This window comes from Panulirus ornatus, chromosome 58 (genome assembly GCF_036320965.1).
Source record: "Panulirus ornatus isolate Po-2019 chromosome 58, ASM3632096v1, whole genome shotgun sequence".
In the NCBI taxonomy this organism is placed as follows: Eukaryota; Metazoa; Arthropoda; class Malacostraca; order Decapoda; family Palinuridae; genus Panulirus; species Panulirus ornatus.
This window is the reverse complement of record NC_092281.1, coordinates 12,878,211-12,903,371: the sequence shown is the minus strand read 5'-3', so window position 1 is coordinate 12,903,371 and position 25,161 is coordinate 12,878,211. Positions and strand designations below refer to the sequence as shown.

Here is a 25,161-nt window from a genome sequence, read left to right as displayed (position 1 = left end):
CACCACACTCTTCCATCTCCATGGTCTACCACACTAACTCATCTGGATGGTCTACCACACTAACTCTTCCATCTGCATGGTCTACCACACCACACTCTTTTATCTGGATGGTCTACCACACCACACTCTTCCATCTGGATGGTCTACCACACTACACTCTTACATCTGGATGGTCTATCACACCACACTCTTCCATCTGGATGGTCTACCACACCACACTCTTCCATCTGGATGGTCTACCACACCACACCACACTCTTCCATCTGGATGGTTTACCACACCACACTCTTCCATCTGGATGGTCTTCTACACTACAATCTTCCATCTGGATGGCCTACCACATTACAGCCCAACATCTGGATGATCTACAACATCACAGCCCTACATCTGGATTGTCTACCACACTACAGCCCTGCATCTAGTGTACCACACCACAGCCCTTCATCTGGATGATTTACCACACTACAGCCCTACATCTGAGTGATCTACCACACCACAACCCTACATCTGGATGGTCCAGCATACCACAGCTCTCCATCTAGATGGTATAGTACACCATAGCCCTACATCTAGATGGTCTAGTACACCACAGCCCTTCATCTGGATGGTCCAGCACACCACAGCCATACAGCTGAAGGGTTTTCTACAATGAAGTTCTAAATCTGGATAGCCTACCACACCACAGCCCTACATCTGGATAGCCTACCACATCTGGATAGCACAAGAGATGATGTCAATGGATGATGAAGCTTGGTGAGTGGTGAGGGTCACGGATCCTAGCATCATGTCGTGAGCAACTGATATTATGCTAAGATTCGTGTGTCCTACCACGATATTGCACATAGACTGGCAACGACCATCAAAACCATCGCTACCATGACAACCCCTAGAGGAGCAAGAAAAGTGACACAACCCTTTGGCTGCAAATTTTACAATATTCTTTCTCACCACAGAATTAGACTATAGCCTACAGCCACTGAAAAACAGTTGATACATCAAATGCAAACTGCTGCCCCATCCACAATAAGGAAATGGCGCCATGGTCCCATAAGGTGCTGCTCTCACATGTTGGTAGCATGAAACTTCAAGTATAAGCAATGACTCAGTCAGCTGATGGCTGCCATCCATTTAGTAATTTATATATTTCTCTTTTTACTAAGTTTTCATCATCACTTAGGTAATTCATGAATGTTATAATTTCAAGATGAGCTGTGTAAGTGTGTATTTTGTATCATAATGTATAAGAAATACAGTATAAAATGTTTGTCATGAGTGGTTACATGATGGCAATACTGGACAAATCAGTATCCCTTCAAATCCAACTCAATGATTCTTTGTATGCTGTACAGTTTGCTTATTATAATCAATGAATACAGATATATATATAAAGATACCATTCGATGGTTTGTTTACAAGAGCTCATGAGTTGGCAGAGCAATGGTGCTCAGCATCCCTTTAAATCCACCTAATCAATTTTTCATGCCCTTTACAATTTATTCATTGGGTGCAAAACTCAGGAAATCTGCTACATATGAAAAAGTTTATGCTATCCTGTAGGCATAACCCATTATTACTATTCATTTTTTTTCTTTATCCTCTCACATTGTTTTAAAGAAATGTTAATCAAATATGAAATTTATGGTGTTCCCTCAATGAAGAAAAACAGTATAAAAGGACTAATAACCACTTCCATATTTTGCTGGAAAAGTGACACTTTTTAAGAATGCAGCTGGACATTCATTACACAGCCAAAGGATTAAATATGACAAGAATAAGCCAATCAAATTACCAACACAAAGCGGTGATACAATAAAAAGCCTCTAGAATTAAGGAAGAGGCATTTCACCAAACAAACAACCCCATGTCATCTCCATTTTCCACCCCACATTATAAAATCTACTTTTGTGGCAAAAAATTTATAATGAAATGTCTATAGTTGCTATTTCAACACGTCATAATCTGTCTCATCAACTGGCATAACTTCTCATGGGCTCTCATAATTTGTCTCTTCAGCTGTCATCATTTGTCTCAGCAACTATACTTGCTGTTGGATATCAGAAAAGCTAAAACTAGATTCAGTTTCCACTGCTTATCAACTGAACTTCTGGACTCCATGTACAGTACAAAACTATGTTAATTTCCCACTAATCAGTTGAATTAGATTCCATGTACAGTACAAGCATAACAGCAAAGTCACTTCCTTAAATCTCATGTTATATTGTGAAAATACTGCTATCATTACTGTCTTTAATAAGTGACTGATCTGTTATAGCTACTATACCTACTCATTACATGTTAAGCATTAGATAAACATTACCAGTCTAAAACCCTGATTTTCCCATTATAGGCTACAGAGTGTTTAATAAATCTAAACAGTTGAAACCCTCCATTACCCTTCATTAATATCTATTATGGAACTAATCCAAAAATAGTTCTGTATTTTTTCTTTCATATTAGGACTAACATTGTGATATTCTACAAAAACTGCTTAACTTTACCTTTGTGGGTATCTAATCTTCATGTAGGTCTGAAGTAAAGCCAGTATCTAAAAAGATGAAATAAAGCATTATGAAATACAATAATATCTACTAAAATATATTTGTAGCATTTCAACAGTAATTCCATATCTAACATACATAGATACTTCATCACACAGATTGCAACTGTTATTCATCACATCTTGACATAATAATGACAACATTTTAATGTATAATAATCATCCCTTATTCAGCACATCTTAACAATGATTTGCAAACATGTGATATGTCTTGTTAAATACCAAATTTCAAAAATAGAAAAATACCTACCCACAATTAAGCATTTTCTTTGTTTAAAGGACATGGCAAAGATTTTATAAGATTTCAGTGACCATTCACTGTGAATGAAGAAGTGAATCCCTACAGAACCAACTTTCAATGAAACTATATGTACAAGTGTTATATATGTGATGAAAGTTTAAGCTAATGACATTCACCTGCACTAAACTTACTCCTTGTTATCGTATCTATTTCTGACGTATGTACAGCTTTTATTTACAAGAATAACACTTATCACTGTATCCTCATTTTGACCAAACTAATTATCACAGAACTACAATAAATAAGTTAAAATCACATATAAAATAATAAAACAATAATTACAAATATACATTAATATCTACAGCATTGGTACAGAGCCCTGATTAACTCTTTTGAACGAAATCTGCAGCTTAAATCACAAACATATATCCAATCATAAAGATAAGTGTATGGGATCTCAAAATTACTACAATTTTTACAATTCTTAATTCACCTTATCTTATCATAACTGAATACAACTCATTATAATCCTGTTCAAAATAGCACTTTGCATAAAGTGGAAGAGCTGCCATGGTCTCCAGGTGAGGTATGTGAGAGGAAGGAAAGGGTTGCTAGTCATGTCTTCAGATTTATGTTAGGCAAGTACAGTGTGGACATGGAGCTAAAATAAGCTCTACTGATGCTGAAGGTTTTTGACCTGCATGGTTGACAGATGATGAAGGGACATATAATTCCCTTATTCATGACAGCAGGAGAGTGCAATGAGCTAGTGTAATGCAGATGAACAACATGATTAGAATTCTACTAGTGGAGCTGTACATATCTTAATGCCTTGTTTGTTAAGGTTGTTTCCATACATATCTCTGGACAATGTATATGTAGGTCATCATATATACACTCTGGCAACATTGAGCAGAAAATAAAATAACATATAAAACCTGACAATGAATGGGTTAACTTGATAATGCTATGTTCTTTTTTCATACTTGTCTGCTGCTTAGCATTAGCAAGGTAGCACCAGGAACATAAAAATAATTGGCTTTATTTGCTTACTTCCATTCTCTAGCTGTCATGTGTAATTCACTGAAATCACACACCCCTATCTATTACCTGGCCCAACAGGCCTTTCTGTGCTTTCTTAATCCACTTCACATGTCCAGGTTCAGTCCACTGACAGCATGTCATCTATGCACACATCACTCCATTTCAATCTTTTCTGAGTATGACTTTTCACTTTTCTGCATGTCCAGGCCTCGAGCATTCAAAATTCTATTCACTCCATCCTTCCATCCCTAATTCAGTCTTCCCCTTCTTGTTCCATCTGCATCTGACAAATATTTTCTTTGTTGAACTCTCCTCCTTCATCCTTTCCATGTGTCCAAACCATTTTAGCACACTTTCTTCAATTCTCAACCATAATTTTCTTATAACGACACCTCTCTCTTATCCTATTTCTTACTCAGTCAACCCTCCTCATACTACATATCATTCTTAAACATTTCATTTTCAGTACATTCAACCTCTTCAGTCCATTCTCATCTACAGCTCACACCCTGCATCCATGCAACACTGTTCCAACTTCTACATCTTCATATATGCCCATCTTTGCCCTCCCAGATAATAACCACTCTTTCCATACATTCCTCAGTGCTCCCAGGACCTTTGCCCCTCCCATCCCTATGACTCACTGCAGCTCCAATGGTTCTATTTGCAGCTGTTTCCACTCCCAGGTATCTAAATCTCTTTACTTCCAAATTTTTTCCAGTCAATCTCAGATCTCAACAATAATATTATATAAAACCCAAGGACCCATTCTATAGGGCTCCTACAGCTTGAAAGTTGCACGACAATCAAAATCTGGGAAGTAATGGATTCTTTCAGAATAAGAAGTTTCTTGATGAGACTGCGGTCCCTTCCATCATCTGGCAATGATACAGACTCACTAAAGATGACTTTTCCCTCATGCTGTATCCATAAGCAAGCAACAATGAGACACTAAACTAAATAAATATCCTCTTTCAAATTAACCAGTTCTGTGAAACTACTTCAATGTTCTTTATGCAGTGATTAATTCAATCTGGAAAAACTATACTGAGCTCATAACAAGTAACATCATACAATGCAAAATGCCTTAGGAAATCACCTGGAGAATTGCTAGGATACAACTTGGAGCTCACAAGGATACCATCTACAGAAATCACCTACAAGTAAATAACTTGATAAGTAAAATACAGCACAAAGATTACAGCTGAACGATGCATATCAAATTCCCTGAAATCCAGCTGAACATGTACAAAAATAAATGCAATATGTCTATATGAAACGTTCCAAAGGATATTTGGGTAAGAGTTTAAACGGCAGTCTAAACATAACCAAGACAACCCTGAAAAAAATCTATGAAGTTTGAGTTTAAAGTTTGAGTTGCATCCAGAAAATACCCAGAAAATAATTCATTCTGCTTAGCTAACCTGGTAATATTCTGACTGTATTCACAACAACTATGTAACAAAAAATTGCATATTTCAACATTTTTCCAACATTCTAATAAAGTGGGCCTTCTGAGAGAGCAGCATACACTTACATAGGTGTACATGTGATAAAACCTTAAGTTTGCTAAAAAGGTTTGATGTGGTATATGTCCCTTAGGTGTACACTTCTAAGTTATGGTAAGATTATCAGAAAAATTCTGCAGGAATATGTTCAATAACTTAATCTTATTATAATTATATTATCATTAGTATGATCATATAACCTCAGAACCCCTTTTAAGGAGCTCCTGTAGCTTCAGGGGTGCACTTCATTTAGAAGTAGAGAAATGATGGACTTCTTAGAGGCGTGAAGTTCCTGGTGGACTTCTTAGAAGTGTGAAGTTCCTAGACAAGACTGTACTCCTTTTCATCCAATGATGTTAATACAGCCTCAATATAGGTGGTTTTCACTCAAAATGTCATCTAATGATCTAATGATGATGATACAGCCTTAATTAAGGTGATTCTTCATTCAAAATGTAAGCACAGGCAGGCAGAATCCAGGACCGCTTTACAATTTTGTCTTTAAGCAAGTGGGAAAGCATGAAAAATATAGGGTTTCCTGCTGATGACCTGAACAATAAATAAGAATAAGTTATGCATTTGTGACCACAAATTTATGCTACCTTTACAAGAATTCTAAATACTTACAGTGATGAAAAAGCGTTAATACATCCCTTAAGCGCTCATAACTTTACACTATTGTTCGTCATCCATGTTTTACTGATGAATTTACCCAGTTCTGACCGAATGCATAGAAGATATAGTGTATAAAGTGTGATCTTAAACTGTGCCCAGGTCTCTGCAATGCTCACTCTTGCAGCACACAGCAAAGAATTACAAAGCATCCTCTTGTGAGCAAACAGTGACCGTATGCAACACCGTGACATTATCACAAATGATTTCATGCTGAAAAGAAAGAAAATGCATTATGAAGCATATAATTAACAAAATAATTAAAAACAAAAAATATATTTTGATATGAACTATTCACATATGTACCTAAACAGCATAAGCTGAGAGAAGCTTATCTTACCCAAATATTATTGTTGAAGAAAATTTAAGAAATATGCCTAAATAGAACAGCATATTGATCCTAGAATCACTGCAAAAGGCTAATTGTTGGTAGTTAACTATTTACAGACTAGGGGGTAGCGATGCTGTTTCCTGTGGGGCGGAGTAGCGCCGGGCATTGATGCAGGCAAGCAAGTATGAATATGTACACGTGTATATATGTACATATCTGTGTATGTGTACGTATATGTATGCATATGTTGATATGTATATGTATGTATATGTGCATGTATGGGTGTTTATGTATATATGTGTATATAAGTGGATGGGCCATTCTTCATCTGCTTCTTGGCGCTACCTCACTAACGTGGGGAAACGAAGATTAAGTATAATACATAAATAATACACATGTATATCATGCTATCTGATCTCACCATTAGACAGCAGAACTAAAAAGAATGTACTTCTTTAAAATATGCATGCAAAACATTTGTAAAATAAATGGCAAACTACAATCCTATGGCAAGTTATTATTATTCAATCTATAGTCATGTAAAATCAACAGCAATCTATAGTCATAGGTCAAATAATTCATATACAATCTATATTCCTATAAAATAAATGGTATTCTACTGCCCTCGAAAAAACGCAACAAAAAAGTACTGAGTGATCATGACTTAGTCCTTTTTAGATGGTCTGCCTCTAACATGTGAAAATCTAATAACAAAAACATTTAACATCCATGCTAACAAGTACAATGAATGTGGCTAAAACAGTAGAATGCAAAGGCTGACTTACCCTTCCTGTGTGTTTAGAGAAAACTCAATGCCCCTTAGCAAGTCATTGGTCTTGAAGATGAGAAGCATCTGACGAGGAACCCGATTCAGCACAGCTGAGATCTCAGGCAGGTATTTAGCTGCATCAGCTTTGATTTCATCTTGCTGTAAGAATGTAATTTAATAACTTTGTGGGAGATGCTCTGTTAATGCATGGAGCTGATATAATTTTAGTTGGGATAAAGTTGTATAGTAATTAGAATCACCATAACGTTTATGAAAGAGGACATGAGAGAGAACATATGTTCCACCCCAACATTTTTCTTTCTTTCATACTATTCGCCATTTCCCGCACTAGCGAGGTAGCGTTGAGAACAGAGGACTGTGGGCCTTTGAGGGAATATCCTCACCTGGCCCCTTCTCTGTTCCCTCTTTCGGAAAAAAAAAAAAAAAAATCGAGAGGGGAGGATTTCCAGCCCCCCGCTCCCTCCCCTTTTAGTCGCCTTCTACGACATGCAGGGAATACGTGGGAAGTATTCTTTCTCCCCTATCCCCAACATATTCCTATATATTCCATAGCACTGAAAAAAGTAGCAAGGTGCTTTGTTGATGTCTTTATGTAAAGCTATATAAACATTTGAAGAGAGCTTTATCAGATGTGTTTAACTGTGGTACATCAAACATAAAGAAACCAACAGCAATACTGTTCTGTATGTTAGTTGAAGTGTGACAGATCAGGTAAGGATAATTATTTTGAAGGGTAAATAACGTGGAAATGATATAATTCTTTTTGTCTAAACTTGTATTGCCAAAGATTGAGGGAATAAAATGAAATTATAAAAGGTACCAATTTCTCAATAATTTGATATCTGCTAAAACTGACATCACCTTAGTTTTATCAGGTGGATCCGTTATACAATGTCACATCAATCATTTCTTAAATGACATTAGGAAGACAGCTTGTTACTACTATGGAAGCTTTATGAATCCTTTTATAACATACCAATCTACGGGTGATCAACTCTAACTTGAATAATGAAGAGCACATCATTTGTAACTTATATCTTGAATTTCATACAATAATGTTCCTCTTTACACCTTCATAATGGGGCAAGATATTACTTTAATGCACAATGAGTAGTCATTCTATGGCAGAGAAGGTTTCAAGTTAGAACACCTGTATGATTTTTCTGATACCTGCTGCAATTACAATAACTGGGTAGGTAACATCTTGTGGCTCTTAAGTCTTTATCTGAAGTCCACTTTATTTTCTCTTATTCCATTTATAGTACACAAGGATGATCTTTAAAGACCATCATTTGCAAGCAGAATCTGCAATGACAATAGAAAAGGACTTCTTTATTCAGAAAGGACTGGTTTTCTATAATACCAGCCTTAAATCTTTTCCTCAATCTACTATAAAAGGACACATGAGCAACTAAATCCTGCTTCGAGAATTGATTTTGGGGTCAGCTCAAGCTTCATATGATGACTGGTAGATGAAAGAGTGGTGGTGTATCTATGCCAAATCAACACATCTTCAAACTGATGCAGGGGTAAAATTTGGTGAGAGAGAAGAGCTACTTCTGCTGGCAAAACAGGTCTTTCCCAAAATTTACAACTCAATATGCCATCTCCCAATACAAAAGCAAGAAAGCTTCTAAAGAAAAGGGGAAATGGTTAGCTTCAAACTTTCTCAGGGAAAAATGACCACCTATGCATGTCATGAACAGAGAATAACCAGCTGTGCCAATCATCAACAGAGAAGGACTTCCTATGCAAGTCATAGGCACAGAATGACCAAATGAGCATATCATGGACCAAAAATGACCATCTGTCTATGTCATAGACAAAAAATGATCAGCTGTGCATCAATGATGGAGAATGACCAGCTGTGCATGTCATGGATAGGGAATGACCAGCTGTATATGTCATAGACATACAGAGCCTGACAATCAGGAGGGCTGGAAGCATGCCCTGGATACGATGAACTGGAGCAATGTGGTTTTTGGTGGAGTGAGAGATGTAAACATGGTAAACCAGGGAATATGAAGAGACCAGGGTAGACCACAGAGTAATTTGTGAACTTTGTAGACCATGCACTGCAAATCTTGGTGATCTGAAAGAAGGGAATGGTTTCTAGGAGTTTCAATATGTGAAAGCTAAGAAAAATTTCACAAACTATGGCAAGAAAAGAAGAGCAATGGGGTATTAGTTGGAAAGGTTACAACAGTCTCCTCTCTTCAGGATAGGTTGCACCGAAGTATGCTTCCAAGAAAAAAAAAAGAAACATTTGAGTTTTAAAACAGACAAAATAGCTTAGATGCACACTTCCTTTATATTTGAATAGGTATGCCTTCTAAACCATGTCTTGTCAACTAGGGGCTGAGAAAGTACTAATTCTTTTGAATACCTGACATGATGAAAAGGTAAGAGAGGACAAGGGTTCACTGAGAGGAGATGGGGAAGGAGGACTAGATGCAGAATCATCCAAAGAAGAGTGGCTTTAAGAGCTGGAGAATTAGTGTAAATTTATCAGTTTGGAAGAGAGGAGAGGCTGAATTAAAGAGGTTACTGGAGATGCTTCTGGTAAAGGACCAGAATGATTCATCAGTAGAAGAATTCAAATCAGCACATTAAGGTTGGGAACACTGCTACAAAACTAATTCTCACAAATGGTGCACATGCCTATATGCAATTGCATCCATGTAAATGACAAGTGAGTCAACAATAACATAAACAGTATACAGATGTGAGGTCAAATGTTGTTTCCTAAGAAGTTCAGACATGATTAATCTCCAAAACTTACCTCTGATGATGTTCGCTCCTTCTTGTCAATCCCCTTTGTAATAGAGTCCCATGATCGTCCTGTGACCATGCAGGCAAAAAGTCCAAATAATTCCCCAACGCCCAACTGGTCTCCGTAACGCTGAATTTCATTAAGATCTGCATTGAGGATGCTCAGCCAAAACCTGCTGTAAGTGAGCCTGAAGTCACTTGTCAGGCTCTAATACATCAAAGGAAGGGAAACAAGCATTTTAAAATGTTGATTACAAGGGAATTAGTCAGTGTGCCATTATCATTTCAATGAATTCTGGATAATTCTTATCAGTATAAGGCAAAATTAAAAGCAGTAAATACTATCCTAGCTAAAAAATTGGAGTAACAACCTAAATTTTGAGTAACAGCCTTAAAAGTAACATCAAACATTATTAAACTTGATGGATGGGTGGGAAGGTTAGAAAGATTATTTATCATGTCTATGCAAAGTGTATCTGTCTTTCAATCACTGGATCATCAAGTCTCTCTGCAATATATCCTTCCCATGTACTTCCAAATTACAATTTTGAGACTGTCAAATGAGGGAAAAGTTTGGACTCAATGTGCAAGGCTTGATGTTTATATGTAAAATACTTTAAACTTCTATCTCTAAGCTTACTAACTCATCCTTTGTAATGTCAACTGAACTCACCGTATAAAGTCCATGATCCAACAGAATAATCTGCGCTTCATTATTGACTTTCTTAACCAACACATTGCCTGGGTGTGGGTCACAGTGAACATAACCATTTACGAAAATCATTTCAGAATACATTTTACTAATCTTTTCTGAAACTTCATTGGTGTTGATGTCATGAGTAACCATGTAGTTCTTGTCATTTACCTGGCCACCTTCACAGAACTCCATAACCAAGACTCTATCTGTTGTATGGCTCCAATCAACTGCAGGAATCTGCCAAGAATGAAGGTAAGTAGAATAAATAAGAGAGGAGTCATTATGTGCATCGATGACTTATTATATACTATATGTTTTCCACCAGTCTCCAAGCCCTATTTGATCTCAGGGTCACAATATATGACTTCATCATACAACAATTCCACTTAATCTGCACTCACCCAGCACAGACATACCAATATCAAATCCACCAATCATCTCTACTTGTGTCCTGTAGATGTTCCTGGGTTCTTCTGATTCACTGGCTCTTCTAAGTTAGTCAAGCAAGGGGATAACACTAACAATAAGTCTTTCACTAAATCATGATAACAAAGGAAACTCTTCCAACACATGGATTCCCGACCATAACTTTTGATGCTGAGACTTGGAGGTCTGAGGTTATGATGTCAAAGGAGTTTATTCTTCATAAGCTAATATTTCCTTTTCTATGTAACTGCTTCTCTTGCCTGAGCTTGCATGAGTTAGAAGCAGAAGGAAACAAACAGCAATCTCATTTCTATACATCCAATCTCTACATGTCGTATGTACTGTACTGAAACCAAAGATTACCATACACATTCAAGTCCCACAGACTATTCCATGGTTTACTTTGACTTTTTCAACCACAATGATTCAGCCCACTGACAGCCCATCACTCCCCATACACCACATCAATCCACTGCATTCTATCCCATGCACACATCTCACTATATGGAAAGTTTAGTCTCATTTTTTTGACTGCAGAGTTTCATTCACTCCATCATTCCATCTTTCCAGTCCCCACCTCCCCCTTGCTTCATCCACTTCTGATGCACAGATCCTCTGAGTAAGTCTCTTTGCTCATTCTGTCCATACTTCCAACCCATTTCAGCACATCTGTGTCAACTCTCTCAATCAAACTGCATTTAATACCAAAACTGTCTCTTACACCATTTCTTACACAATCAACCTAACTCACATCACATATCCTAAGATATTTCATTTTCAAAAGTATATCATCAACTCTCTTCCTTTCTTTTGCATTCTAAGCCCAAGTCTCACATCCATACAATACAATTAAAATTACTGTACCTTCAAACAAGCACATATTTGCCCTAACATACACTAATCTCTCCTTCCATATGCACCCTAATGCACAAATGACCATAGCCTCCTCTTCCACTTTGACTCAATTCAGCTCCCTTGGTTCCATTTGCAACCATGTCCACTTCCAGGTTCCTAAAGTACTAAAATTTCTCCAAGTCCTTCCCATTCGAACTTAAACTCAAAATATCCTCTTTCATCTCCTAGCTATGCCTCACTACTTTACATCTGTTCAAGTGTACTCTCATTATCATCACACATTCTCTCAAACTCTGTCATCAGCTTCTGGGGATTCTCTCTGGAGTCTACCAGCAAAAACGCACCATCTGCAAACAGCAACTGAATGCCTTACATATACTGTCACCTTCAGCATATCACAGACCTGTCCCTTGACCTAAAACCCATGCATTTACCTCCTTCACCACCCTGTCCATAAACATATTCAAAAACCAGGGTGACAACATATCTCTGTCACAGACCCACCTTCATCAAAAATAACTCATCGTCCTTCCTTCATTCTTGCTCCCATGCCTTCCTTTCCCACTGAAAACTCCTTACTGTTATTTTACACTTATCCCAGATATTCATACATCTATTACAAGGCCTCTTTGTCAACCCTATCATACACTCGCTAGATCCATAAATGCTGCATACAATTGGGCGTTTATATATATATACATATTTTATTTCATTTATTTATTATACTTTATATATATATACTATTTTACTTATATTTATTTTGCTTTGTCGCTGTCTCCCGCGTTAGCGAGGTAACGCAAGGAAACAGACGAAAGAATGGCCCAACCCGTCCACATACACATGTATATACATACACGTCCACACACGCAAATATACATACCTATACATCTCAATGTACACATATATATACACACACAGACATATACATATATACACATGTACATAATTCATACTGTCTGCCTTTATTTGTTCCCATCGCCGCCTCGCCACACATGGAATAACAACCCCGATCCCCCCTCATGTGTGCGAGGTAGCGCTAGGAAAAGACACCAAAGGCCCCATTCGTTCAAACTCAGTCTCTAGCTGTCATGTAATAATGCACCGAAACCACAGCTCCCTTTCCACATCCAGGCCCCACACAACTTTCCATGGTTTACCCTAGACGCTTCACATGCCCTGGTTCAATCCATTGACAGCACGTCAACCCCGCTATACCACATCGTTCCAATTCACTCTATTCCTTGCCCGCCTTTCACCCTCCTGCATGTTCAGGCCCCGATCACTCAAAATCTTTTTCACTCCATCTTTCCACCTCCAATTTGGTCTCCCACTTCTCCTCGTTCCCTCCACCTCTGACACATATATCCTCTTGGTCAATCTTTCCTCACTCATTCTCTCCATGTGACCAACCATTTCAAAACACCCTCTTCTGCTCTCTCAACCACACTCTTTTTATTTCCACACATCTCTCCTACCGTTACATTACTTACTCGATCAAACCACCTCACACCACATATTGTCCTCAAACATCTCATTTCCAGCACATCCACCCTCCTGCGCACAACTCTATCCATAGCCCACACCTCGCAACCATACAACATTGTTGGAACCACTATTCCTTCAAACATACCCATTTGTCATGAAAAGCAACTAAAAGGCAGGAGTGGGGGACTAGAAACCCTTTCCTCTTGTATTTCACTTTCTTTTAACAGTGAGGATCTTTCCTCAAAGGTTCGGGCTTAGTTGTCTGAATGTGAGTGGCTGTAACCATGATAAAAAGAAGGGAGTGACAAATGTTATATTTGATAAAAAAAAAAAGAATGCTCAGGCACTGAGTAAAAGAAAGTTTAAGGGTATGGGAGGCTGAGTGGGTACAGTGATTGAAGAATGTTATAAATACTTACAGCAGAGCAAAGAATGAGAAGGCAAATTATGCTGAACAGTAGATGCACTGAAAAAGCATATCATTTAATTGATCTATTATACTTTGTCACTGTCTCCCGCGTTAGCGAGGTAGCGCAAAAAGTAATGATGGGATTATGCATTGAAAAAGTAAATGAAGCAAAAAATCTGTTTTAAGACCATTTGATAAGGGTTACAGTGTGGTGGTTGAATACACATGTAAGTAACCAAATAGCATTCACATGCTTACTACAAGACAAGAGAGTAACGGTACCTTTAACCATGGAAAATGTGAGAACTGTGCAGCAACTCTTTCAGCATTATGTGCTTCATGGGTGAAATCCAATTCCTTTGGTAGATTCCTCTTCATCTCCTCTACTAACCACTTAAAGTTAAAGTCAGGAAATACATGCGACACAACACCTACAAGCAGCTGCAAAGAGGATCTTTATTATTAACAACTTCTAAAATGGCATCACCTGAAATCTTCCCATGAAATATCTTCTCAACTAACTACTCATGTTGAATTCCCTCTAAGGCCCAGTTCTCTGTTCTTAACGCTACCTCGCTAACGCGGGAAATGGCAAATAGTATAAAAAAAAAAAAAAAAAAAAAATAACAGTGACAAGTAGCTGCAAAAAGGATCTTTATCATTAACAACCAAAATGGTATCTTGATACTTTCCATGAGATATTTTTGGTTCTCAATGATAGGAGGTATCTATAGTTCTCAAGTGAAGGAGTAGCTGTAGTCCTCAATGACAGGATATCTCTAGTTCTCAACAATAGGAATATCTCAAATTCTTAGCAATAGGGATACCTCTAGCTCTCAACAATAGGGACGTATCTAATTCTCAACAACAGGGATGTCTCTAGTTCTCATGAATAGGAACATCTCTAGTTCTCAACAATAGGATATCTCTAGTTCTCAACAATAGGATATTTCTTGTTCTCAATAAGAGTATTTCTAATTTTCAACAAAAGGAGTATCTACTCAGCAACAGGAGTATCTCTAGCTCTTAACAACATGAGAATCTCTAGTTTTTAACATCAGCATCTCTTGTTCTGAACAATATCAGTATCTCTAGTCCTTAACAATAGCAGTATTCTTAGTTCTCAACAATATCAGTATCTTTCATTTTCAACAATATCTGTATCTCTAGTTCTCAACAACAGGAAAACTTCCAGTCCTCGACAACAGGAGTACCTCTAGTTCTAAAAAATAAAAGTATCTATACTTTTCAACAGGAGAATATCGAGTTCTCAACAACTGGAGTATCTCTACCTTTCAACAATAGCAGTATCTCTACTTCTCAACAACAGAGGGACCTCTACTAGTACACAGTAAGGGAGAGTGATGATTGACAGGTGATGGCATGCACACAGCATCAGACTGGGAGCAAAAATGTGGTTTCAGGAGTGGCAGAGGATAAGTGGAACAGGTCTTTGCATTGAAAAATGTATGTGAGAATTACTTAATGACATTTATGGGTCTGGAGAAGGCATATACTAAGGATGATAAAGATGATTTGCAGAAGGTGTTACAAACTACTGAGGGAGAAACGCTACAAGAAACATTGAAGAATCTTTATCAAAAGATCAAGGAATGTGTGCAAATGGTAGATAGGATGGCGAGTGGCTCCAGGTGAAGGCAGGTCTGCAGAAGATGTGTGTGATGTCACCATGACTATCTAATTTGTTTATGGATGCAGTAGTGAGGGAGGTAAGTGCAAGGGTCTTGAGCAGGTATGCAGTCTGTTGGGGTAAGTCCAAGATAATCAAACATAAGCAAATGAAACTACTGTACCAAGTTTCTGTAATCCTGTCTAGCTAGAAATTATGTGACAATTAGAGAAACATCAAACATATAAGTAATGTAATTGTCACTACAAAAGGCTATCTACTGATGGGTAGAAGGAAACAGCATAAAGGAATTCTCCCTTCAACAAACATGTAATTTTTTCCAAGTAGGTGGTATGAAAGTATCAAGCCAGCACACAAATGGATACATAAATATGACAAATTAGAGAAGAGTTCCATATATAATGGTAAGCTAGAAGACTCATGTACGTATGTAAGAAAACAGAGACCTCTTATAACAGTCAAGATGCATTCTTGTAGAATGCTCCATAAGTGAAAAATCCATCAAAAGGGGTCGTTATAACACAGTACCTATGGGGACGCGTTTTTGACAGCATCAATTTTTACACTAGTGAGTCCTATAGAATGCTTCTGCAATTGCTGTTTTGGTGCTTTATGGGTAAACGAAGTCATTGTTAATATTTTTATTATTATCATTTTATTTTGCTTTGTCGCTGTCTCCCGCGTTTGCGAGGTAGCACAAGGAAACAGATGAAAGAAATGGCCCAACCTATCCCCATACACATGTATATGCATACACGTCCACACACGCAAATATACATACCCATACATCTCAATGTACACATATATATACACATACAGACACATACATATATACACATGCAGACAATTCACACTGTCTGCCTTTATTCATTCCCATCGCCACACATGGAATAACATCCCCCTCCCCCCTCATGTGTGCGAGGTAGTGCTAGGAAAAGACAACAAAGGCCCCATTCGTTCACACTCAGTCTCTAGTTGTCATGCAATAATGCCTGAAACCACAGCTCCCTTTCCACATCCAGGCCCCACATTACTTTCCATGGTTTACCCCAGACACTTCACATGCCCTGATTCAATCCATTGACAACACGTTGACCCCGGTATACTACATCGATCCAATTCACTCTATTCCTTGCCCGCCTTTCACCCTCCTGCATGTTCAGGCCCTGATCACTCAAAATCTTTTTCACTCCATCTTTCCACCTCCAATTTGGTCTCCCACTTCTCCTCGTTCCCTCCACCTCTGACACATATATCCTCTTGGTCAATCTTTCCTCACTCATTCTCTCCATGTGCCCAAACCACATAAGTTTGTTGGAGCATTGTTGATCACCATTGCCACACTCTGAAAGAGCACCTACACTTTCTGGCCTACTCTCCATTATCTCCAGTGGCTTATTCCATGTATGGGAAAAATTCACTGCAAGTTAGGATGTGGTGGACTAGCTACTTCTTTTTATTCTCTCAATGCTATCAAGAATAATCTTAATGGTAGAGGAAGCTAATCTGTATTTCTAAACGAATATATATTTTTTGTATCAGTTTAAAAAAAATCTGTTATACAAGGCTATGTTAAAAGAAGTCTCTCTGTATAAGGTAATATAAGGTAATAATCGTTACAATAGACTTTATTGGAAATAGCAATTCCTGAATAATTACCTAGTAATTAAACTGTTAATAAAATAATTTTCAAGAACTGACCTCCATGCCTTTCATGTCAACCCTAGAATGAGCCTTTACAGTTGGATGCTGCACTTTGACTGCCACTTCTTGGCCATTGTAAAGCCTGGCACGATGAACTTGTGCTAGGGATGCAGCACCCAGTGGCTCTGGTTCAAATTCTACAAATAATTCCTCGGGCTGTGAAAGAATAAAATGCTTGTTATACAAAACATTTGGTTTAATGCACTATTTCCAGTGAGCATTAATTTTCATCTATCTATCTATCTATCTAACTAATATCAATCATCATTTTTCTGTTTCTAATCTAATGGAACAGAGCTGGTACATACAACCTCTGCAACACCATTCACACATACCATCCACCCATACCTACTGTTATAATGAAACATGGACAGACCTCCACACTTGAAACTTTACACACCTTTCCAAACTGAAAAATACTGCAAACACCTTCTGTCTCCCTAAAACTTTCCCCATTTACATAGGAAAGAGAGACAACAGAGCCTCTTCCTATCCTAAAACCACCTTTTTTTCTTCAATGACATACAGGGATTCACTGATTCTTTAAACAATCAATTACAATACTACCATACAACTTGCAAACCTGCATACTAAGGAGACTTGCTCCTCTATGATTCTTAGACTCACTTTTACCCTCTTTTCCTTTGTACAGTGGAACAATTCCTGCCTTCATCCAGTTATCAAGTACATAAACACTTTCCCATGCTTCCAAAGAAGCTTTCTAGATCCACTCCAAAACAGTTTCACTTTTACTTTCACTATCTAGCTGTTCCCCAACTATTTTTCAATGTTTTAAAATTCAAACTTTACACTAATTCCCATATCTTAGACACTGCTTCACTCCACTACTTTTCCTATAGGGCCTCTGTATGTAGGCAATGAAATAGCATTAATTGCCCAATGATTTATTTGCTCATATTTCTCTTCATTAAAGTTTGTGAAGTTCTCATCTACCCATCAGTGGATACCACTGAAACCTTTGCAGTTTTTCTTAATCCTTAACACCTTCCCATATGTTAGTTACTCTCCTGCTCCTGTCCATATTAGTTGCCTTCTATAACACACAGGAGATACCTGGGTAGCTGTGTTTCTCTCCTTTCCTCATGGATATTTATGTAGAACTTAAAGTTCATGACCAAGTTCAATTTCCTTTGATACAACAGAGATCTGAGATCAGAACCTCAGAGAATATGACTGTTACAATATTAATAATGTACCTGGCATATATTTGATCATTCATCAATCTAGGACACCAGTATAACTAAGGAAACTTTCAAAAGAAAGTTGCAGTGTATGTTTCAGGTGTATACACTTAAGAAAATATGTGATATTTGGAAACATTTCTTTTAAGTCAATAAAGGTAAAATTTAAATCTTGATAGCTGAAGTTCAAAGAATTCATAAGACAAAGTGAAAAAATCCACATAACAATCTCCAAAGAGTAAGAATAGGTGGACAAGTGAAATATGACCATCTTTACCTTTTCAAATGATAATAAAAAATACTGTGCTGAACTTTACAAATGGTTTTCTGGGAAACTTATCACAAAATTTACAAAAATGCTTAATAATACAGAAAGACAGAGAAGGTGGTGTAGTTTCAAGTCTGGGGCTCCCACTTCAGCTAAGCAAAGAGAGCAGAAACCAACTAAACTGACCTTACATTTGAGTTCCTCCTCAATGACTTGATAGATATCCTGAAGAGAAGACTTGGGAGCATTAGAATGCAGAACCTTCATGGTATTCACATACTCTAAAGGCAGAAGGTACTCCAAGGAACCAAGATGCTGACCAACCTGTAGGCAGAAACAAGATATTCACCTTTTGGTTTACTTTGTATGTTAAAACAGAAATTTAAGAATCACCACAACTTAAATCCATACTCATTAAATATATTTACGAATTGCATTCAACAAACACCTATGGATATTTGTGCAAAATGTAAAATAAGGCAGGGAATGCCGACTGTAAAGTCACCACAGTGAAGCTAACCTTAACGAATGCTCCGCCATTTAAACAACACAGCTCTAGCAATTGCTTGGCAGAGCGCAAATGTGTCTGAAAGAGCAATTATTGCAGAAAAATTAGAAATTTCATAATCCAATTTATCATAAAAAGAACACATAATCTTAGATAAATACCATTCTCTTACATAAAGGCAGACCATTCATTGAAATTCTACTATAACATAATACTGTATATAAATCTAGGAACAACTTAATTTACCAAAATCTAAACCTTACAATATCAGAATTTTGAATACCTGAATTATAAATTTGTCTTTCTATCCAAAATTATTAATCCAGTAATTATGAAATGAAATGATATGTGTGAGGACAATAAGTGAATAACATACCAATCAGCAATGCATTACTGATCAAGTTACCAACACAATTGTATTTAAAAGGCCTGCTTAAAATCCACTAGTTATTCCTTCTACCAGATTTCTAAGAACTTTTGAAAGAACTTTTGACAAACAGAAAAATTATGCATTACCTGTGACTTGATATCCATATAGCCATCTGACTCAGGCGTAACCGAGCCTGAGTATAGAGTTGTCCGATAATCAGCAACAATTTTTGTCACCTGGGGCCATACAATAAAGCTTTTAGCCAAAGTCCTACTTTCACTAACAGGATTATATTCAAAATGAATCCTAAAAAAAAAAATGGTAGTCAAACAATAATTCAGCACTTTGAAAGCGAACTAGATTTCAAAATACCATATTCTCCTAATGTCTGGCAATTTCCTAAAATCAGGGAGAAAATTACTGAAGTCCATGGTACTGCCTCTCTGAGGCTGCTCACACTGCTGTTCCACTTCAGCCTTTTGTTGATAGCCTGCTTAATGTATGGAGAGGTGCTTCCCTCGAAGCACCTAGTAATTTCATAGTTATTTTCTTATTCATTTTGCCTTCATTGAGGCTTCTAGAAAGACAAGCTGTACAATCAAAAGTTTTTCAACACTTGTTTCTTTATATATGAATATATTTTTACATCGCAACCTCGCTAATGCGGGAAATGGTGAATAGTATGAAAGAAAGAAAGAAATATTTTTACATATATGTTATTCTAAAGATATAAAAACTATACTAGGTATATAAAATAATAGAATTATGGTAGGTAAAAATTCTTAAATACAATACTGGAAAACTATGAAATCTGGGAGATGCTTGGTCCCAACCATGCTGGAATATCAACATTGTGTCTATATATTGTATCTCTCCATCTGGCAGTGTGTTCAATTTTTGAAATGGCAGAGATTACAAAATACTTGGAAACTGACAATACGGAAAAACTAAAGGTAACCATAACAATAGCTTAATGTTAAGATATCGACAGTATGACAATAAAAAAAATTAATGCGACCTGAAGCACAAGCCAAGCTTTTCGTTATGTTCATTTAGGCAACAAATAGTAGAACCCTCCCAGTACTGTTTTTCAAGAAGTAAAAATGCATCATCTAAGCCTCAGTAAACATTCTAGGCTTTGATGTCCATTTACTGTGGATATGATGTATGCATTCATACTTTAAGTCAATGTTACATTTACAAATGGCCATATCTTCTTTCCCAACTTTCTAAAAATTAATATATGATTTCTTAAAAAGTTCAGGAAAGTAATTCCATCAGTTACTAATTTGGTGGATACTGGAATAACTTGACATGAGGGTCTACTGAAGTGCAGCATGTGTCCCTACCTTGGGTATTTCTGGAATATTCTACTGAAAAATTCACCTAACTGCGAGAATGATGCCACCTCTCACATGACATTACCTATGACATGGCCTCAGGTACAAATTTAGGACAGAACTGTTATCATTTCACTCTTTCAATCTGGGATTAGAAAATATAAAACAAATAATAAACCAGATATGGAACTGCATTCTAATGATAAGAACTATTTGTTCTACTATTCTGTCACATACTCTGACCCACTAGAAAGGTATCTTGACTTGGTAAAAGTTTATTTGCAATTACCTAAGGACCTCTCTCCAAAGGCTCCTGCAGCCCAAAGATATGCTGCTTCCAGAAGCTGGATAATGTTGACTAATTAATCGATTCCAAGGGTCAAACAAGACAAAATGACTTATGATATTAGTTTCACCAAGTATGGCTAAAACGGAACACAAAAAACTTCTTTTAGATAATAAAGACAGGAATACATACAGGAACAAACATACAAACACAATTCTGCTCCATTTTTATTAACATTAGCCAAGGATCATTGAAATGTGTCACTTCACTATGATTTATCAACTTCCATCATAATCAAGGGTACTGATTAAAAACTAGAATTCAAGACATTAAAAATGACAGTTGTACAGATGCACAATTGAGTTCTATTTCTATAAACCCACAGTTCATACCATGAGACATGAAAAAGAAGACAAATGAAGGATGTGGTTACCACACCTTTCTTTGATTCTGGTGATTTAAGATATATGACTAGTACAAAAATTAAGCTTGGCTATTGTAGTAACAACTTAAAACCATTATTCAAATCCCACTCATTGGTACCATGCTCTTCACTCATCCTCCAAAATAAAATAGAGGAATACTAACTGTAACAGCTGCTCTGCCAAATCTCACAGCCCCAATTGCTGCTGTTTCTATATCATCAATGTTGTAAGTAATTGATGCTCCTCCAACTCCTAAAAGGCCAAGTCGCAGCAGTAAACGATGAGCCATTCTGCTGAAAAAATTTAAAACATACATTATTGATGCATCTTCACTTACTCTGTATGAGTGAAAACAATGTTGGTTTGAAGGATGGAAAACCATTCCTCTATTGTAGGCAAAGCCTTGTGAGCATTTAATACAATACGAAATGGGGAGTTAAAATACTCTTTTACCACAAAATAAGTAGTATCCATGAGGATTCATCTCCTTTAAGAATCATTTATCATACAGAGTCAGTAGATGCTCCGAGACCTAACAACCATAAAGCAACCTACCCATGAAAGGGGGATAATGCTAGCAGCCAACCACACTCTTTCATTCACTGACAACTGGTGCCTGTGTCTTTGGTCTGTTACTGTCAGAAATCAAGATATCATATTTGGGAAAAAGTAACTACAAGTATCATGAGGAGATTTTGCCTGAGGCAGAGTCAGTGTGTAGGAAGAAAAAATAAATGGATGATAAGTAAGCTCTTTTTTTAAAGCCTAAATTTTGCACTTACAAAGAGCCTCTGGAAGCATACCTAAATCTACTTTATCTTCAGTGTTATTTGAGAAACATGCAAATGTTCTGGTGTCAGTGGTATTCAGTTGCTGAGAAGTTTGTTCACTGACTTTAAATACCTGTTTACATAATTTGTACTGTGTGGGGAGGGAGTTTTATGCTAGTAGGACTACATCTCTTGAACATTCTTTACTATCATGCAACTTCATAAATCTACATATGTTGCCAGCATTAACCATGAGCTCAATCATTCTATTCCATTCCCACCACTCTCATACTATAAAATTACTTCTTCACATCTTTTTTATTTAAGTTTCTTGCTTAATTTCTTGTTATGTCCCCTAGTCGCTCTACCCCTACATCTCATGATAAAGTGTCCACTCATCAATCTGTTTTCAAAACTCAAAGGCTATGATCAGGTCATTCCCTCACTCTTCTCACTTCTAAAGAGGGCAAATACAAAGCCTCTGACCTTTCCCCGTGTCTAATATTCTTTTAATGCTGGTACCATCTTTGTTGTTCTCTTCTGGACCTTACTTATTACCTCTGTGCTTCTTTTATTGGGGTGACCAAATCTGCAAAGCATAGTGTAGTTTTGGAATAATATGTGATGTGAACAGCTTCCTAATATTGGGACTAAGGTAAATCTAGGCTCCAATGTGAATTTACGTGAGGTTTTAATGGATTCAGTTAATTTCTAGAAGTGTTTCATTTCTGCCCTACAAATCCTTGATTATCATAACCATCCTCATCATCATTTATTCATTCATTGTCTGCAAGATAAATCTAATTCTTCAGATCACACTAACTCGATTTAAATCACTTTCACTACGATAAAACTAATTCTTCAAATCACACCAACATGATCTAAATCACTTTCACTAAGCAAAATATGCATTTCTTACTAATCCATACGTTACTGCTGTGGTGTCTCTAAACTGGAACTTTACCTGGATCTTTCTTTTACTTTTTATCCTTTGATAACAAAAATCTATAACAGGGAGGGATATGAGGATTAGGGAAAATACAAACTTAATTAACATAAAAGTTAGTGAACCACTTTTAGAAATCATTAGAAACTATGAAAATCTCACTTAACTTCCCAAGCAAATGAGATTATTTTCACTGCTAGCTAATTACTCTTATGCTCTCGTATTAACATTAGTTGCTGGATGGCTCCGTGTATTCATCTGCATTCAAATGCAAACAAATATATTGTAGCACCTGAAAACATTTCACTGCACCTGTGGTGGGATGCTCCATATGCCAATTTGGTAAATTTCAACAATCACATTGAAAATTAAAGAAGGTTTCAGCCCCTAGGAAAATGTAGTTGAGGTCTACATATATTCTTTTGTTTCCATAAGCATTTCACTTAATTTTACACTAATTAACCCCAAATTTGTCCTGATCTTCATAACCCTTCTAACTTTTGAATCAATATGCAGTGCCAAGAGAGAAGATAATTATACAGAACGTATCTTCACCAGTCATCATATTTTCCATACTTGCAAAGCAGTCAATGGTATTACAAAGTTTGTGTCACTGTGCCCCTAAACTGAGACTTTAAAATCTTAAACACTGAAAATTTAGTCATTCGTTACATAACAGCTAACACTATATGTTATACATCTAATGCCCTAACATGAGGTGGATCTTATAAATATATGCAGCTATCGTGAGAATTATTTGTAGACCTGGCATACCAGGAAGAGGGCAGGGATGTCTTGAGCAGCCTCATAAACCAGTTGACCCTACCATGTCATATGTATCTATGATCTATCAAGTCACACACGTCTGTGATCTAAAACATGAATTATGACAAATTATCCATCCCCTCCCAATCATCAACCCTCAAATAAACTGAACATCAAAAAGTGATTCAGTTGACTTATGACTCAGACCCTGATATATTTATAAATGTAAGTCAAGCATTACATAAGGTGAACATTACATACACAAGTGTTCAAAATTAACAAGGAGTCTGTTATAAAACACATAACGCATGGATCTTTATTTTCCTTGCTGTACTGAAGAGGTCCATCTTGACAGGTACCCTGCACCACAGCCCCTATAGATACCTGGGTCGGGTCAGCCTAACAAAGGTCTCTCTCGATACTTAGGTGAGAGCAGCCTGAGACAAGTTCCTATATAGGTAACTGAGTCAGGTCAGTCTGACACATGTCCCTATAACTACCTGAGTCGGATCAGCCTGCCACAGGTCCCGATGAGCATCTGAGTGATATAGGCCTAAATCAGGTCCCAATAGGTGCTTGAGTCGGGTAAACTTGACACAAGCACCTACAGTTACCCGAGTCTGGTCATCCTGACACAGGTCCCGATAGGTAACCGAGTAATATATGCCTAACACAGGTCCCAATAGAAACCTGAGGAGGGTCAACCTAACCCAGGTCTTCATAAGTATTTGAGTCAGGTCATCCTGCACTGATTTCGTCACTGAGAGAAAATTACGCAACACAAATCACTAGACATGTATCACCCACCTCTGCATATATTAAAGGATGACTAAGGTCCCAGTGTATTACATTTTCCTCATACTTACTTATTCTATTGAATTCCCAGTTGATGGGTGTGGTGAGCACTTCCTGCACCGGAAATAATTCTTAGGTCAGGAAGGGAAGGTAACGGTGAAGACCATCACCACCTGGCCATCTGTTTACATGTATAGATACCATAACTCTCCAGAAAGTGTGCATAACACTTTCTATAAAACATTACGTAATACTTTATATAAGCGACTTCTTCTGATATAAGGTATTCAATATCTTTTTAAACTGTTGTAAGCTTCAAAGTCTACCTACACACCACATATCCT

The 25,161-nt window shown here is 37.2% G+C and overlaps 1 protein-coding gene across 4 annotated transcripts; it reads right to left on the bottom strand.

Annotated features, from left to right (window-relative positions):
* Positions 1-1,208: 1,208 nt before the first annotated feature.
* Positions 1,209-25,011, bottom strand: Adck1 (aarF domain containing kinase 1). 4 transcript variants are annotated; one of them, XM_071695298.1, is made up of 12 exons: positions 24,889-25,011; positions 21,705-21,834; positions 19,637-19,726; positions 19,133-19,198; positions 18,799-18,936; positions 17,140-17,298; positions 14,070-14,228; positions 10,589-10,849; positions 9,926-10,123; positions 7,139-7,281; positions 5,978-6,235; positions 1,209-2,545 (listed from the first exon to the last, which is right to left on the bottom strand). In XM_071695298.1, the coding sequence occupies exons 2-11, from the start codon at positions 21,828-21,830 to the stop codon at positions 6,013-6,015; spliced, it is 1,563 nt and encodes a 520-aa protein (XP_071551399.1). In that variant the 5' UTR covers positions 21,831-21,834; positions 24,889-25,011; the 3' UTR covers positions 1,209-2,545; positions 5,978-6,012. The 4 variants fall into 4 exon arrangements, with proteins under 4 accessions (XP_071551399.1, XP_071551398.1, XP_071551400.1 ...); XM_071695297.1 differs by lacking the exon at positions 1,209-2,545 and having other exon boundaries at positions 2,582-6,235; XM_071695299.1 differs by lacking the exon at positions 1,209-2,545 and having other exon boundaries at positions 2,582-6,235; positions 21,705-21,831; positions 24,889-24,995.
* Positions 25,012-25,161: the final 150 nt, after the last annotated feature.

Excerpts from the sequence above, each read along its gene's own strand:
- Adck1 (XM_071695298.1), bottom strand. The coding sequence starts at position 21,830 with ATGGCTCATCGTTTACTGCTGCGACTTGGCCTTTTAGGAGTTGGAGGA. Across the intron at positions 19,199-19,636 it reads ATATGGATATCAAGTCACAG|ACACATTTGCGCTCTGCCAA; the intron begins GTAATGCATAAT and ends TTGCTCTTTCAG. Across the intron at positions 7,282-9,925 it reads AGGAGCGAACATCATCAGAG|CAAGATGAAATCAAAGCTGA; the intron begins GTAAGTTTTGGA and ends ACATTCTTACAG.